The sequence below is a fragment of the Pantherophis guttatus genome, chromosome 1, assembly GCF_059756535.1.
Source record: "Pantherophis guttatus breed Tessera chromosome 1, ASM5975653v1, whole genome shotgun sequence".
Lineage (NCBI taxonomy): Eukaryota > Metazoa > Chordata > Lepidosauria > Squamata > Colubridae > Pantherophis > Pantherophis guttatus.
The window spans coordinates 290,823,823-290,842,241 of NC_142063.1; the positions used below are offsets into that span (position 1 = coordinate 290,823,823).

At 37.6% G+C, this 18,419-nt stretch overlaps 1 protein-coding gene across 5 annotated transcripts in view; it reads left to right on the forward strand.

The window, feature by feature from the left end:
* The window catches only part of BABAM2 (BRISC and BRCA1 A complex member 2), a 145,340-nt gene that overhangs the window by 37,434 nt on the left and 89,487 nt on the right, over positions 1–18,419 (forward strand). For all 5 annotated transcript variants that reach the window (XM_034427994.2, XM_087883113.1, XM_087883112.1 and 2 more), the window contains exon 7: positions 8,528–8,637. In XM_034427994.2, coding sequence (XP_034283885.1) covers positions 8,528–8,637 — 110 coding nt within the window. The remainder of the gene's footprint in view (positions 1–8,527; positions 8,638–18,419) is intronic.

Below are 18,419 nucleotides of genomic sequence, written 5' to 3' on the forward strand. Positions count from 1 at the left end.
AACGCCATCAAACATCCATATCTGTCTATCCCAAGTTCTTGGGAAGAACTTGATAAGTGGATAAAAATGCCAATCCAGTCTAAGCATCTGGCTGACTATGCCACAAATCATAATAATTTATTAAACTTGTATACTGCCCAACTCTGCCCAACTCACAAAAATTGCAATAATATCAATAAAACCTAAGAAATTAACAGTGGCAAGCATAATGAAGCAAGGGATCTCATTCTGCCTTGATGGAGGTCTAGATGAAGAGCCAGGTTTTCATGGTTCTTCTAATTAACAGCAGAGTGGGAGCCATCCAGAACTTAGAGGGAATAGCCATACTTTAATATGGCTTTCTGGAGACCAGGAAAGAAGAGGCATTATGGTGTCACCATACATGACTTTCCAGAGGAGAGGAAATGAAGAGTCTTATTTAATAGATTTCTAAGGATGGCAATCCCTAAGAGAGGTTACCTGAAAAGAGCATACTCTTATTCAAATGTATCAAGCAGGCAGGTATATGAAAAGAAGGTATCTAGATTCTGAATCTTGAAAGGCTTTAAATATGATAACCAGCTCTTTGACTTGCACTATAAGCCTATACATAAGCTAGTGCTAGGCAAACTCTTAAAAGTAGAGGTGCTACATGGCATGCCCATAACTACTTAAACCATCATATTATTGATCTCTTGAAGCTACAAAATGCAGCCCACTGTAAATGCTCTTGAAAAGCATTAGAATATATTGGAGTAATCCAGTTGAGAAATGATGGTTTCAATGACTATGAGTAAAGCCTACTGTTCCAGGAAGAGTCATAAGTGGCACAAAGGAGCTATATAAAGGCCTTCTTGGCCCCAGCTGCTACTTGCTCACCAAGTCGGAGTAGTGACTACAGGAGAACTCCCAACTTTGAGTCAATTTTTTGGGTAGTGGGATTGTCAACATTATATACAACAAAAGATTTTTCTCTCCAGAATCAAATGGCTTACAAAATTGCTTAAATTTACTAATGTAAATACATTTTAGCTACAATAGTATAGTCCTGGGCCTGATTAGATTACCTTCTCTAATCTGATATTGGTTTTGCTCCTGTCCTTGCATCAAAATACCTCCAGTAACATATAGTGTTGGCTGGGCAGTGGGAAATTTAAGGTGAAGAAGGACATGCTGGCTGTGGCCTAGTTTTAGGTCCCTAGTAATATAAGTCCATAAGTGGATAAATATGTGGTTTGTGCAAAAAATTGAACTGGAATATAAAACAGTCATATAGATATCTATGGAGATGCTCAATCATCCAGGTCATGGTTGTCCCAAATGTAGCTTTTCCAAAAGGCAACTGGATTTTCTTGGGGGTTTTTTGCCTTTGAAAAAAGTTTTGCTTTTCATCCAAGAAGCCTTTTCTTTTTTTCAAAGGAAAAAAACCCAAGGAAGTCCTGTTGACTTTTGGAAAAAGCACCTTTGGGGCAACATGTTTTTATAGTTGTGGGTAAATTACAAGTACTTATCCTAGATGAGTATTCTTTCTTTATACTCAGCCTTTTGGCTTCTGGGTTTTTTAAAAAAATTTAACTGTCCAACTTGGTTCTGTTCCAAATATAAAAGGAAATGAATTATAGTAGTAACGGTGTAGAGCAGATGTTTTGGTTGGACTAGCCATTAACACTCTGACTCATAATAAATTCTCAGTTCCAGTAAGTTCCCAGATCTTAGTTACAGTAGGTAGTAGGATGCAAGAGAACAATGTGTTTATGCTTTCTGTTTTAAATGTGTTTGGGAATCAATACTTGCCAGGAATTCTTCTTTATAAAAGACACTCTATTGTTCATTTGTTTAGTTAGTCAAAAATGTAAACGGTATTCTGAAGCTTTCATCTATAGAAAGAATAAAAACTGGTGCTCAATATAAATAATGCTAATAAATAAAATTGAAATTAGTGAATGTTAATGCATAAGTTGAGTTTTTTTAAAAAAAATATTATTTATTGTAAAAAAATGTGTAGCCTACTTTTCTTCTCTGAATGCTTTGGAGGCAGTTTACAACATGATTTTAAAGCCAAAAAAATTATATATTTATGAATTACATTATGATCTATATTCCCACAAAAAATAGAACCAAAGAAGGCTAACAAAATGCAAGTTCAATTATAATTAAAATATTAACACTCATGGAATACAAACCAGTGAAAAATAAATAGTAGCATCCATCAGATTAAAAACTGGATCAGTGAAGCGAAATAGCAGCAAAAGCTGCTTTCAGTAAACTTTCTGTATGCTAGCAGAAAAATACTAAAGAGAGAAATACCCAACCTTTTCTTTGTAAATGGTTTTTTTTTTTAACTTGAGGGTAGCTACTTGGAGGTTTTTGGTTAGTGATAAATAACAGGACTACCCTCAAATCTTAAAACAAGGAAAGATTCATATGAGGTAATACCCACATTTATTACAATTTGAACTCAAAAAGAATTTATACCCATATATATTTTAACAAGATATAGCAACAGTGTTTTTGATTTGCTAAAGTTTCAAAATATTTTTAAAAGATAATCTCAGGTATAGTGCATTACACTCATGCCTCATTTATGTACACAAGGTTTGTGTCAACCTGATCTGGTCTGATCCATGGATATAGGATTCACCTCTGAGTCTGGAAATGAGAGTAATCCTGTAGTAAAACTGTAGTCTTTAAGACAAATTCAGTGCCTCTAAAAAGACTGAATCTCTATATTCTAAATGGTTGTTCAACGGACAGGGTCATCTTTTTGTTTTCTCTATACATTAAGTTTGGCCTCTGCCTAGTCATGTTATCACATTTTGGATTCTTGGCAACTTGTTTGTATTTATGAACAGTTGCCAAGTGCCCTGCAATCATATGACTGCCATTTGCAATCTTCTCTGCTAGTTTCCCCAAAAAAACTGTGGGGTAGCTAGTAGGGAAGGTTGCAAGGGGAGTGGATGTTAGATTTGAGATCCATTTCCCCATCATGCCATTTGCTCTCCCCTCTGAGTAGGAAGAAAAAGTATTCCTGCACACTAGAGGAACAGACTTCAAATTTAGTAAACATCATCTTTCTCGTGATTCTTCTTCCCAGCAGGGTGCGGAGAGAGAGGCCAGGCCCTGTCCCTGCCCCACAATGCCCAGAAGGCCTGGGCCTTCTCCCAATGCTCTGTTTAATTACCCACAAAGTTGCCTAACAACTGAAACTGGGAGAGCTGGGATTGTGGTTGCTGATGAAGAGGCCACATAGTGTCTTGCTTAAAGTTTCCTTTATTCAACATCTAAAATTTTGGGCCCAACTGTGGTCATAAGTAGAAGACTACTTGTATAGTTTAGTGATAGAATATCTGCATTTTTTGCAGATTGTTTCAATTCCAGTTCTTTGCATCTTTAGCTAGGAGGGGAAACCTTCAATTTTAAACTAAGAACATTGTTACTAATAAGCATGCACATTATTAAACTAGATAAGACAATGATGTAAGCATAAGGCAGTGTCCCGTGTTTCCACCATGAATTCTCTGATTTAAAAAAAAACAAAAACCATATAAGCATTGTTAAGGAATTCGCAGAGTAACTCTTGAGTAACAAGGGTGTCCACATGAAAGCGATTGAGAGAAGTTACGCATAAACACAGCCAACACAGAGATACACTGAGTTGTGTTTACTTTCAGGAAATAGTAAGGCACAGTCCAATAAACAGTCCAGGTCATACACATATAAAGCAGGAGATAGCAAAACGACAGTCCAGGGATAATCCAATAACAAAGTCTTCTTACCAGTCGTCATAGTCATTCACAATAAACAGTTCTTTTGGATTTGCAAACAGTAGCATACAGAGATATTAGAGACCAAGAACAGCAAAGAGAAACAAACCATGTTTCTAGTTCCCTCTTAAGGACATTGGCTACAGAGCTAACCAATCAGGACACAGTATGATGCAATACAGCAGTCTTAAAACTATATCAAGGGTTTATATATTGCCAACCCAACAAGGTAGGTAATAATCATTTCCTAACACATATACAGTAAGTTTTCTGATATTCTTATACATGTCCTGAAATTATGTTACTTAAAATCATTTCTAGTTAGCAAACTCCCCCGTCTCTTTTAACATTCTAAAGATATTAACAATTTGTTTACATAGATAAGAAAACATTTTGTATTTGAAATTTGTCTCAATTCTGTTCCCAATAATTTTACAAGCAAATTTTATGTGGATGAAACAGAAACTGTTCTTATCATTTCATGCTCTTTCTTCCCTGGATGCTGTATTTATATAAAAGACACTGGGTGTAGGTTGGAAACTTCTGTTTGTACATCTATGATTAACACAATATTGGTTGTAGCTGCAATGCTCAACTTCTGATGGCAAGAAAAAATGCCAGGATGATTGCCCCTTTCTTAGAATGCCCTGTCTTTCTCCGTGGCCTGTGCCCCTCCTGAGCAGCCACATTCTGAAAACCACTGATTTAATTAGCTTAGCTACAGATTTCATTTTTCATGAAAATTACTGTGTATAGCGGTATAAACATTTAATCTTGTTTTGAAACATAGGAGCTTTTAATCATAATCCACAAGTTAATTATAATTCTAAAGGAACTTCTGATGATACACAAGTCAAAAGTGTACAAGCAGAAGTTTACTTTCTCTGAAGTGGAAGAAGAGTGGCTATGAAGCAATACATGATATGGCAAGGCCTATTGGTGTATTGGAAGATGCCTGAGCTGGAACCAATCTTCTGTCAGCATTGTAAGCAATATAAAGTTGTTTTTTAAAAAATGATCAAAATATAAAATGCTTGCATAATAGAAAATATGTATAACGTACAAAAAAATACAAGAAGGAGAGAAGAGGGCAGTGGATCAGTAGATTTCATTTATATCTTGAATTTATGATGTTTGTTCATGCACAATATTAAATCATAATATAATTTGTTTAATTTTAAGTTAATACTAAGATACCCATTAGGTCTTAGATTTCATGCAAACCATGGCTTGTTTAGAAATTATTGTTTAAAAACAGTCATTGGCAACCTCAGTTAACTTTGTTTTATCCTATTTGGGTTCCAGCAGATTCCAAATCAGATTTTGAAATGCAAACAAAATGTAGAGCAAACCTTTGGAGTAGTACACAGATGTTCATAAATCAGACAAAATAATGTTTTGTCATTGTTCCCAAATTTTTTCAGTTCATGCTGTCCTTAATGTCACAAAGATATGACATTAATAATGATCATTGCAAAAGCCAGTTTTCCAAATCAACATCACAAAAATTTAAAACATCCCATGATATTCTTGTGAGGTTGCTGCAGGACTCCAGGGTATGTGATACACAGTTTGGGTAATGTGGTCATACTCCACATTATGGTATCAATTATGGTATCATTGACATTATTTGGATTTTTTTTAAAAAAAGCTTGATGTCATTATTAATACTGCTACATTTCTCTATTTGGGTTTTTTGACACTAGTGAATGCAGCAAAAGAATAAGTAAAATGTCAAATGTTTCAGAGGGCTTATATTAAAAAAAACATACCCACCAGTCATTTTGGTAGATAAGATTTAAATGGCTGCTAGCATAATAAGGGAAATGCATAACATTATTGTACAAGCCTGAAATACAAAATGTGTAGTCATAGCTATGGATCAGGAGGTGGAGGATGGAATCCAAAATACATAAGAGTATGTATTACCTGTAACAAGAGGTAAATAATTGTGTTTTCAGGATTGAAATGAACTTTTTTTTTTAAATTAAACTTTATTGTTTAAATAAATAATACGCGCAACTCCTCTGAAATGAACTTTTTATTTGCCCCTAAATGCTAAGTGTAATGTGGCACTACAGATTATGAGTTAGTCTACAGCTGCATCTTTGGACTGACTTTGTACTTCACAGATGAAATATCTGGAGTAATTTTTTGAATTCCTTTGTCCCTGATTCCATTTTTTTCTGGTAATTCTTTGTCTGATAAATAAGTAAATATCAACGTTCCTTTGGTTAAGATAATCTTTATTGTCATTTTTTACTGTGAGCACATTGGCTCACATTAAAAATGAAATTTTGTTGCCCACTCTCAAAAGAAAATATATATCTACCTATATAACACACATATACACATGATATATACATACATAACACTTGTATAAGGATTATTCTTTATATTATTCATGTTGTCTTGTATTCTTGTATGGTCTGCACCAGTAGAGGCTAAACCAATTTCATTGTATACATGATGTACAATGACAATAAAGGCTTTGAACTTTAACACACATATACACATGCTATATATTTATATATATAAATATAAATATTAATCACCGTCCATTTTGAATACGAAGTGGAAAGAAGAAACTTGAGAGTTCACAAGATTGATGCTACGTGGAACAAAACTCTGAATGGGTAAAAATAAAATAATTTATAGTTAATAAATTTGTCTGAAGAAGTTGAAACTTTCATACTTATATATGATATTGGAATTGGTCCTAATATGGTCCTAAAATTGTGGATTTTGAAAATTATTCAAACTGGTTGTATTTATATATATATATATATGTAAAATTTAACAAAAATAAATGCTTTTTTTCCATTCATCCGTTTAAATGAAAACATCTATGATGACGGGTGGGCTGGCCGGCCGGCTGGCTGACTGACTGATTATGTGTCATCAAGTCAATCCTAACTCGTAGTGAGCACCTAGATAGATTTTCTCCATGACACTTCCTAACTTGTCTTTGGGGTTACTATTCAATCTATCAATCACTATTATTAAATTATATTAATAAACCATACCATATACTATATGATAATATCTGTATAATATTATATAGTATGGTATATTAGTATAATATAATAATATTGGTTTATTGTGTGTTATCAAAATAGTGTGGATTCTTAGCAACCACATAGATTTTCTCTGTGACAGTCTGACCGTAAACTGGTCCTTCAGATCTTCCAGTAGTGCACCCACTACTGCAATAACTGAGTCCTACTTTGCTGCCTAGTTGTCATCTTGTTCTCTTTCCTTCCACCTTTCCCAGTATGTATTAGAACCTCCTCCATAGAGTTAGCTCTCTACATAACGTGTCTGAACTAGGACAATTTGAGCTTGGTTATTTGTATCTCAAGTGAGAATGCTGGCTTGATTTGTTTGGTGATCCATTCCTTTATTTTTTTGCCTGTCCATGGTTTGCTCTGTAGTCCTGTCCAACACCAAAGTTCACAAACATCAATATCAATATTATCCTGCTTTTTCAAAGTCCAGCTTTTCCTTCGATAGAGTATCACCGGGAATATCATTGCTTGCATTGTTCTGATCTTTGTAGGTATAGTAGACACATCATGGGATCTGAATATATTTTCCAAGGTTTTCATGGCTAATCTGTCAATGTAGTCTAGCAATATAATAATATAATATGGCCTATAATCTATTTTATAATTATCAGATCATATTTTGTTCTTAACTTAAGGGAATGAATCAGAGGAATCACGTTTAAGCATGGGAAACTGTGTAATCCAAAACCAAATCATATAATTGATTCATCAAAGCAACAACTAAAATCTTAGAAAATTTTCCCACTCCTCCTGGTTGGAGATAGCAGAGAATGGAGCTGAGATGGTATGGCAACATACTTTGCAAAGTTTAATAGTTGGATTATGACTAGGAAAATGTACTGCAAATCAATCCTCAGCCATGGAAGCTTATTGGGTATATTGGAATATTCACTCTTAAATCAGTCTACTTCATAAGAATATTGGTGTATGGAAAATTTTTAGAAGGAAGTGCTATTTACTCAGCCATGAAAAGCAAGAAGAACTATAGAATATAAAACCATATAAATAAGAAGAAAAAGTTGTGTTGGAAATGTTCAGTGCCTTGAGTTATTTGTAAAAATAATAAAGGCAGAAAACCAACAAACAAATCTGAGCTATATGATTTTTCCCAAAGAATATACTCTAGGATATTAATTACATTGGAAAGATGTGTGATTCTATAATTGTACATGACTGCTCTTTTACTCTATCATTTTTATCGTATGTAATGGTGCTCAGAACTGAAAAACTGTGCCAGATTTTCAAGGGTCACTTAGACCAGTATTGGGCAACAATTACTTCCTCCAACATATTGTCACAAACTGTCATGGTAAAATGTTATAGGAATGCAGTTCATGCAGCACTGTAAAATCATTTCTTGTTGTCCAGTTAGCTAGGTGTTTTTTTTATCAGCTGATTTGACTTTGGAAAACAGTATTTTCTACATAAGAATATCATGACATGCCTGCTAGCAGTAATTTGACATCTGCCAAATTCATGGCAATGACATTTAATTTATGTCTACTGTACGTACCTAAAATATATAGAATAATTCTTGCTAGCAGTATATTTCTATTAAGATTCCTGGTGTCAAGCAAGTTATTTCTAGCCAGTTTTGAGAAGACCAGAGTAGCAGATTGCCAACCTCTTCAGCCAGGCCTTATAATCTTTCATATGATCAAGCTTATGATTGCTATCAAAATCCATTTTTTTCTTTCTTTCTGTGTATATATTTAGGATGCAAATGAAGACCCTGGAGAAGATGTTGCTCTTCTTTCAGTCAGTTTTGAGGATACAGAAGCTACTCAGGTTTTTCCCAAATTGTTCCTCTCTCCTCGAATTGAACAGTGAGTGCTATATCTCATATATACTAATCTTGGTTTCACAATATATTATTATATTTCTCATTGTTATATAAAACGTTTGGATAGTCTAAAACCTCTCTGACTTTTAATGGAAAAAAGTCAATGTGATGATTTTTGTAAGTGACAATGCCAGTCAAGCCATGCAGCTTCCCATTTTAAAGTCTTTTAAAGCTGAACCGTCAGCTATAATCAGCCTGTATTTTCCTTAAATGATATTCATTGAATGTTCCTCTTCATTCCACTGATTCAAAGAAATTTAGCTCCACGTTGGGCTTCAAGTGTTCATAGATTAATCTCTGGGTCTTTCAAAATGGAAAAATATATAACACTGACCTATTCTATCTTTTTGTCTAGATCAGGGGAGTCAAACTAGATTTCATTGAGGGCCGCATCAGGGATGTGTTTGACCTCACGGGGCTGGAGTGGGTGTGGCCAGAGTGGGCATGGCCTGCATGGCATCACTCATGTTGGGGGTGTCTGTGGTGGTCCGAGTACTCTGCCAGTGAAAATGGGCTTCTGGGCCCCGTTTTCAGCTGCAATGACCTCCTACAGCCTTCTGCCAGCGAAAACGGAGCTCAGGTGGGTCATGGCCTAAAATGGAGCCTGGGACAGCTGCACGTGGCCCTCCCAAGCTCCGTTTTTGCTGGCAGAGGCACCATGGGCGGGAACTTCACTGTTTCCAGGGTGGCCCTCCAGGCCAGATCTAACCATCCTGCAGGCTGGATCCTTGAATTTAATACCCTGGTCTAGATGGTCATTGGACATAATCTAAACAGTCATCCTAATGACTAAGTAAATGAAGCAGTTGTGGGCTACTACATTGTAAGTAAGCCACTCCTCAATATCTATGAATTACAGAGATGACATACATGGTACATCTTATTCCCCCATCCAGGCAATGTCTGCATTAGACTTCGGAATTGCTTTCTATATGCAGTAGAAATATAATGTGTTTTGTTGTTGAAACTTGACTTTCCCTTATAGCTAGTGAGATTTGTTACTTGGAAATGAAAGAAAATTTGCACAAGTCTTTGGTTATTGATTGTATCTTATAAATGCAACCACTTCTTCTTATTGATCTCTTCATTAATTTCCATAAAATCATGGAATTAAAGAATAATAATTCTGTATTGATATGCTGTGTGATTTATATTTCCTGGCTGGAGCCCAGTGTGAGGATTGGGATTTGTCTCCATTCATGCACAGTGATAATAGTAAACATCGTAAACATACTTTTATGTTCAGGCAAGATAGACGGCAAATAAATAAATAAAATAAATAAATTAGGTCTGATGAAAAAATATGCCAAATACTCAATTATTTCCTCATTTTTTGTTTTCTGTATTTTTGCCATTGCATCAAGTACTTGCATGACCAGGTGACAATATCTGTATGTGATATAAATGAATGTGCTGGGGTAGAATAGCTTCCTTTCTAGTGGCAGTGTTATTTGATGCTCTCTGTGGAAGAATGACTCACTAAGATATAGGTTAGGCCAGGGATACCAAACTCGATTTCATTGAATGCTGCATTAGGTTTGTATTCGACCTCCAGGTGCCGGGTGGGCATGGCCCCATTTTCGGTCGGGATGTCCTCCTGCAGCCCTCTGCCAGTGAAAATCCCTTCCAACTCTGTTACTCTGTTAAAATGGAGCTCAGGGGTGCCTTACATGGCCCCCTGAGCTCTGTTTTCGCTGGCAGAGGCACCATGGGCCAATCCTTTGCTGTTTCCAGGGCGGCCCTGCGGGTCAGATCTAAGTACCCCAGTGGCCGGATCCACCCCACGGCCATGAATTTGACACCCCTTGGTTAGGCTTTGATGTCCAAAATAACTTTGTCCCTTAAAAGTAAGTCTGATGCAGAATGAAACTAGAATCCATTCCAGACTACAGTTTAAGACATGGATTTGTATTATATCCAATATTTTGGGTTTTTATGTGTAAAGTTAGTATTTTAATTTTACAGAATATTTAGAACAGGTCTTTTAGTAATATGCATTGAATTCAACATGGTCTACAGTTTTATCAACTGATGCATGCTGTGTTGACCAGAATTCTCACTATTCATTTTGAATTTAAAGTTTCACTATGAGTTTTAAGTTTGCTAAAACATATAAAACATTTAGTTATTTATAAATAACGAATGTTTTGTTGGAAAATTATATCTTCCCTGACATCTCTAAATCCCTAATTTATCCTTTGTGTTTTATTTTTTTCTTCTATTTTATTTTCTTTTTAAGTTGCTTACTATATCTTCTTGAATGTTTAATGAAAATAAATATTAATGTACTAACTTAAATGTTAAATAGAATTTTTTTAAAAATTGTTTTATTGAAATAAAAATACGCTTTTTCAGATTTTGTAGTATCTGTACATTTGCTGAGCTGTAATCAGGAAACTGCAATTTAGCAAACCTATTAATCTTTGTTATAAGACTAGAAGAGTTCTTATTTTGCGCTAATAGGATATTTGTCCAAGTATGTCACAGTATTTATTTTAGTTATGGTACAATTAAAATACAGTTAATAAATTTAGTCTGCTCTTAAAATGGTAGTGCTAGAAGGAAAAATAGTTCGACTTCCTTTTTCCCATTTTTGGAACTCATCTTTGTTCGCTTTCCAATTTCCCCTTTTCTGCCTCACTCTTGAACTCTCTGATTTAAAATTCCAGGCTTACATGTACTTTATCTTAGAGATAAACATTAATGGAAAGGACTTCCCCAAAAAGAGTTACAAGTTGTGAACCTGGAAGAAACACTTGCAGGTCTCTGAACTTTCTTGTACTGTATCCTTAAATGGGTAAGATATTAAGGTGGGGATTTGCTTGCTCAATTATCTCGTCTAAAAGTGCAGAATAATGGAAAATGATAGAACTTGCCTCAGGAATTTGATAATAAACAAGTCTAAGTAACTTTCCTTAAATTAAATATTTAATGTGTATATAATAGGCTTCACCCTCTCCTCACCCAGAAGAAATCACACAATGGGTGATTTGGGCTTAAATCCATACTTTGCCATGGAAACTCATTGGTGGCTTCAAATTCTCTCTGTTCAGCCCATCTCACAGGGCAATTATGGGGATAAAAGAAGGGAAATATCTGTTAATTCTACCCTGAGCTTCTAGAAAAAAAGACAGAATATAAATCTAATGCACAGGAATTATCAAGGTTTAAAGTCAGAGGACAGTACTTACTGCGACACTCACTTTTTGGACAAATCTTTTCTTGTTTTTCAGAACATAGCGTGCACAATATAAGATATTGATTAGTGTCCTAATTTTATTTATTTATTAAATTCAGATAGCCGCTCATCTTACATGTATGATTCTGGATGTATAGAAAAGTAAAACAAAAAAAACAATAGAGCAAAATAAAACATAACAGAAAAATCATTAAAAACCATTTTAAAAAAACATCTGCAGGATAGCACACTCAATTTTCCTAGAAAAATAGTCCCTTGGCAGGCGCCATACACCATAGTTTCTAAAACCATATTATTTAGGATGGATATCTATTTCCTATTATCCGAGGTAATGCCATTTATAGTCTATACACCAAGCTTTTTGAAAGGTAGTTTGGAAAATTACCAGTCTAAATAGAGGTGCAAATTGACAAACATCTTTGTCAGTTTAATCTTTAAAACAGATACATTATTTTTAAAATTATTAATTTTGTCCTTTGATACTTCTTACAATATTCAGCTTTATGATAAATTTACCGTTGTAAAAAAACCCCCACCTTTCACAGTTGAATTGACGTCTGCTTGAAGTTATCATTTGTGATAATTTCATATTCCAGCAAAAACATCTACTTTCTTGTAATTTTGAGAGAACCATTAAAGTCCTGTAGATACCTAGAGGGTTTATTTAAGTGACCACAGGGCATGGCATGTTTGTTAAAAGCTATGGCTTTCAAAGACGTTTGTAGGAACTGTGGAATTCAGTTGTTAACTATTTATTATAGCCATGTCTACAAGAAATAGTTGCACTTAATCTGTCTTAAAGTGGTAGCAAAAAAAAAAAAAAAAAGCCCATTACGTAATGGTGGAGGAGAAAATGTAGTCAATATCTCATTCACAATAATGTGAATACCTCATTTTCATAATAATGGAAAACTGATAACATTATTTTAAAACATCAACTTTTTTCATTTAGTAACAGCTTATAAATATACTTGGAATCCCTTGCCCGTATTCAAGGTTTGCAGATGTATAAGATTGATTGAAATCTACATACTTACCAATAAAGTTGACAGTGGAAAAGAGAATAAAGACCACATTCATATTTGAGTATAAAATATTGTGTTTTTCTGCAGACAGTTTTATAAAGGTTAGTTTTTAGAAGATGACAAGTGTCTGGCAACTACTGAATTTTTTTTTAAAAAGGTGAAAAGAAAATGCTATCGAGATTACTTGCAATCTTGCAATTTTTTTGTTCCATCTATTTTACAGAATCAGTTACACATGTTTTAAAAATCAGCATTACTATATCTGTATCAGTGAAATAACCACAAGAAGGTAGTATGCAGCTAAATTTAAAATATGAATTGAACAGCAAGTCATTCAGTAGTAGTGCTGGGAATTGTTAAGCATATAATATTACAGTTACTATCAATAGCAGTTGTATATTTAAATGCAGTTTTAAATACTTGTTCTTTGATTCATTCTACTTAAGTGTTTTCAGATTCAGACTACAAATTGAGTACACAATTGGGAGCAAATTAAGTTCTTGACTGAGAAAGGAACTTAGTTACAAAAATATAAATCCATAGGGAACTCTTTTCAGTAAGCTATTTTTTTTTTCCAGGATATTATATCAGCTTTTAGTATTCTCCAGTAAATGGAGATGTTGTTGAGATTTATTTAGTAGACCCATAAATAAATAGAAGGAACTATAAAGGAAGCAGAAGAGAAGATAAGTGAAAGAAATATTTAGATAATATTATTACCTCAAAGTTTATCACAATTGTGATTTAAATATTTTTGTGCAAGCGTTAATGAGAAATGAGGACTTACAGCTATATAAATAATAAATACTGTGTTCTGCCTTTGCTAATAAATTGTCATAACCACATTTGATTATACAAGAAGACTTTAGAAAAGGCAGCAATGGGATTTCAGCACTAGATAGCAAGTCTTCTAAGAGGTGACAGGACTCTTGCCTTTATACTATATTATTAGTATCACACCATGTAGAAAAATATGTGGGGTGCTTTGTCTTGATATACTGTACTGGACATTTTGATTCAGTAGTTTGGAAAGCTGCCTTTTGACTGCTTTATGCAGCATTTTATAAATGTATTGTTGAAAATACACTTACCCACCTATTATGCTATTCTTTTTGAAGTAAGCAATGTTAGGCAGAGTATAGAAAAAAATACTGTAATGAACCAAACAAATGATTTTTTTTTGCTTATGTCATATCAGTTCAAATATTATAGTATGTAATTGCTAGAATATTGCAATTTAATTCTTTTTCTCATGCTAAATGGAGTCTATCATGATATTACAGAATACTTTAAAAATCTGTTGTATGGAAGATTTCAATGAAATTAAATCAATCCTGAATGATAATGATGAGTTTTTATTGTTTATTATTTACAGTGTTACAACAGAAATCACATTTGATTGTGGCCACTCATTGGCAGTATTCAGAGCTACAACATTTACTGACTCGTTTAATGCAGTACTGGTAATCCTCACTTAGCACTGAATAAGACGACTTACAATTGTTCAAAGTTGCAGCCACCACAGCTTTCCCACAGATACGTGATCACGATTCAGGCGCTTGTCAGCTGATACACAATTACAATAGTCATAGTGTCCTGTGGTCACATGATCCCCATTTGCTACCTTTACTGCCAGCTTCCAACAATTCCAGTCTAAGAACTGGAATTGTAAAAAGAGGATAAATAGTTAAAAATTATGTCTTCGATGCACATCATCTTTAATACAATTATATTTTCTTCTTTTGTTTTAAAACCAAAACAATAGCAAAAACAAAAGCCCATGGTCATTCCGTTTCTATGTTTAGATAAGGAAATATCTCTCAAAGGATGCCGAGGCAGGTCACGGATTGTCTAGTTATATAGCAAAGTCAAGAGCTGCCAGGGCAATACTTGATACCTGGGCAGAATTGCAAGAAATAATTGAACACAGAACAAATCAGTAACTCGGGCTAAATTGGATTATTATATCCAATTAAAACCAAAAGCTTTGATTCGTAAGACCTAAAGCTCATCTGATATCTCTAGTTCCTAAATTTGTCTAGAGGTTGTGATTCACCCTCCCCAACACATTCATTCACATATGCATTTGCTGTCATTAAAATAGGATATAACACCTCTTTACACACAAATATCTGACATATGGCAATATGCAAGCAAAGAATACATTTTAATATGTTTATTTAATAGTTTTACAGAGACTGTAGTAAATAGATTGATAAGAAACAGGAATAATTAGGTACAGGAGTTAAAGTTGCATATGTAGGAACTAGATGACTAATCCATCAAATGATTTACCGCCTAGACTGGGAAATGGATGTAGAAGCTAAAGTACAGTGAAAATGCAGACATATAAAGTCCTTCTGTCAAGCAGGTAAAAAATAATAATCCTTTATTTTATTCAAATTCCTGGTTGTTTTCAAAGATTTTTTGCTCCCAGGCTTTCATTGTCTCTAGTTCCTCTCTATTCCTGCTTCTTATTTAGATCTTTTACTGCCTTAGTATTTGAGATTGGATCTTTTAGGATAATCTAGCAACTTTGGTTCAGTATTGTAAGAGCAAATACTGCATCTTCTTAACACATGACGCCTAATATAAAGCAAAGATTTATAGAAGTCTCTACCACTCTTAGCTGTAAATCACTGTCCCATTAACATATTATGGTCATTTTCTAGTCTTATCTCTTCTTATTTCCAGACATAGTTGCTCTCCAATATTTGTGTTACAGGCATGAAGCTCCAAAAATGTGGACAAAATAATAGCAAATTTAAACACAGTGTATTTCTCATTGATCGTGGGTCCGGTGGTCCTCTTCCATGGGAGATGCTCATCCGATGACGTCGGATCGGGTCTGCTAGCTGAGAAGCTCCTCCCTTCCTGTAGCCTCCCAGCTTTCAGACTCGATCCGATTTGGATCAAGTCACGGTTTTGAGCTGCTCCTGAACTTGGTATTCTTCCTAGCTTCTAATTGGGTTTTTTCTAAATTACTTCCTGCCTTCCTGCCTGTTTGCCCCCCTGAGTGGGGGGGGAAACTTTCCAGCGAGCAAGGTCTCGTCCCAAGGCCGCTGAAGACCGCTCGCGGTGGGATAGGCTCCCAGTAGGTAGAGCCTTCCCTGACGGCGAAGAGGGGCTCTTCCCTATGCCGCTGTAGCAGCCCGCGGCAGGAATTAGGTCTTCGTGTTTCCCGCCGCCGCATCGGCTTCAGAAGGGGCGGAGGAAGAAATTGGAGCTTTCTCGGCTCCGCTGGGCTGCATTGCGCCGGAAGGCGCAGGAGCTGCGAGCCGTTCTTCGGGGGCAGGTTCGCCTTGTTTACTGGCTCGCCTTCAGACAGCTCCCTGGGGACCGCAGGCAGGGCGGTTCGGACGGCCTGCGCAGCAGCGTTTCGACGCCTCCTGGGCTTCGCCCACGCGCCTGGAGAGATTCGAGGAACAAGGAGCCTCGGAGCACAGCGGGCGGCTGTAAGTTTTACTCTACGGGGGGGGGAGGATTGTTTGAAGGATTAACCTCCCCCCCCTTGCCTAATTGCCCCCTTCTTTTCCGGCAGACAGCTGTGGCTCCCCTTCCTTAGGCCATTCCAGGGATTCCTCCTCTCCTCGTGGCGGGCGCCATTTTGGGCTCTCCTCTTCCTCCGCCATTTTGTCAACTCTGCGGTCTGGGCCCTCTTCACGATGGCTTCCACCAGGCAGGCCAGGCCCAAAAGACAGGCCTCTCCCAGGGACAAACCTGGATCTTCAACGGAGGTCCCTGCTAAAAAATCAAGGAAAGCCTCCTCCAAATCTTTGGAGTCTAGATCAAGGGAGGAGGTGAGGCTGCACCAGGCCATTGAACGTTCAATACAGAAGGCCCTCAAGGAGGCCTCCATTAAGGAAGCTGACATTTCAACCTCCCTCCCTGCTCGGGCCTCCTCCCCTGAGAGACCTGAACCCATTCCCCAGGCCGTGCCTCCAGCCTTATCCCCGGATGGGGATGGGGCTTCTGTTCAGCCACAGCAACAGGTTAATGAATCTCTCTTCGGGAATCAAGAAGAAGAGTCCTCTAGGGCTCTATCCCCGGGGGGGGGGGGGCAGGGTTTCTCCTTCTCCAGCCCTGCAGAGTTCTGATAACCTTGTGCAGGGGCCTGTAATTTCCCCAGATTTGGTGGCTTATATCCATCAGGCCATTCAACAAGGCATTCAGGCCGACAGACAGCGCAGAACAGCCTCATGGGTTTCTGAGTCACCCTCTCACATAGATGTGGAAGGTTCATGTCTTCTGTCAGATAGGGTTCAACCCCCTGCCAGAGCTCACTCATCAGCTTCTTCTGTCCAGGGTTCTCTCCCCGGTGAGGATGTTAAGGACACTGAGTTGTCTGATGATGAAGACTTATCCCCAGACCAACCGTCCTTCATAGGTCTATTCAAACCACAAATGTTCAGATCCTTATTGCATAAAGCTAAGCTGACGACTGGTTTAGGGACTCCCCGCCCTAATCCAGCGGGGGAGGGGACTTCGGCTTCTCTACCTCTATTTGAGGAACCCCTCATTGAGACTGAAGAGATTCCAGGGCCCAAGTTGTTTAGGGATGTTCTCGCCAAGCAATGGCTTGCTCCTGCATCGGGGCCTAGACCCAATTCGCTGGACAAGCGTATATATAATATGGCCCCGGAGCTTTCTTCCCTTCTACAGGTGCCCTCGGTTGATCCTCCTGTTGCAGCCCTTTCAGCCTCATCGTATACTGCGGGCCCTCCAGAGGAGAACCTCCGGCCGGAGGAACGCCGTCTGGAGCACGTATTGGTCAAGTCTCACCAAGCGTCTGCATGGGCAGTCAGATCTACAATGGCAGCTTCGTTCTTCAACCGGGCTTCCATTCTTTGGCTCAAGCAGCTACTTGAACGTCTTCCAGTGTCTGACTCTCGCACCCATCAGGACATTAACAAGGTACTGGCAGCATTGGAGTTTTCGGCCGATGCCACTTTGAATTCATCCAGGTTCACGGCCAAGGCCATGGGGGCGACCATCACAGCCCGTAGACTTTCCTGGCTTAGGCAATGGCAGGCAGACGCCAAATCTAAGTGGCGCCTAGCGTCATCCCCGTTCGAAGGCTCCCTCTTATTCGGGGCTCCACTGGAACCTCTCTTAGCAGAATCCAGGGATAAACGTAAATACTTACCGGCCATGTCTCGTAGATCAGGCCAAAGATTCCCCCCCTCCTCCTCTTCCTTTCGTCCCTTTCGGGGGCCAGAAGGAAATTCCTACCCTCGCCAAGGTCAGCGGTCCTTTCCATCGAGGCAATTCCGCCCCTCCGAGCACCAAGGGTTCCAATCTCAGCGGGGCCAATTCAAACGCTCCTTCCGTGGGGATCGTGGGCGCTCTGCCCGCAGATCCCGCTGACGGTTCATCAAGTCTTCCCATCGGCGGCCGCTTGGTCCTGTTTGCCAGCCAATGGGAGGCCACGTCCTCGGACGTCTGGGTCAGGGAGACGGTCAGGGTGGGCCTCTCCCTCGAATTTCTCTCCACCCCTCCGACCCGATTTCTCAAATGCCCCTTCTCTCGGGATCGGGCTCG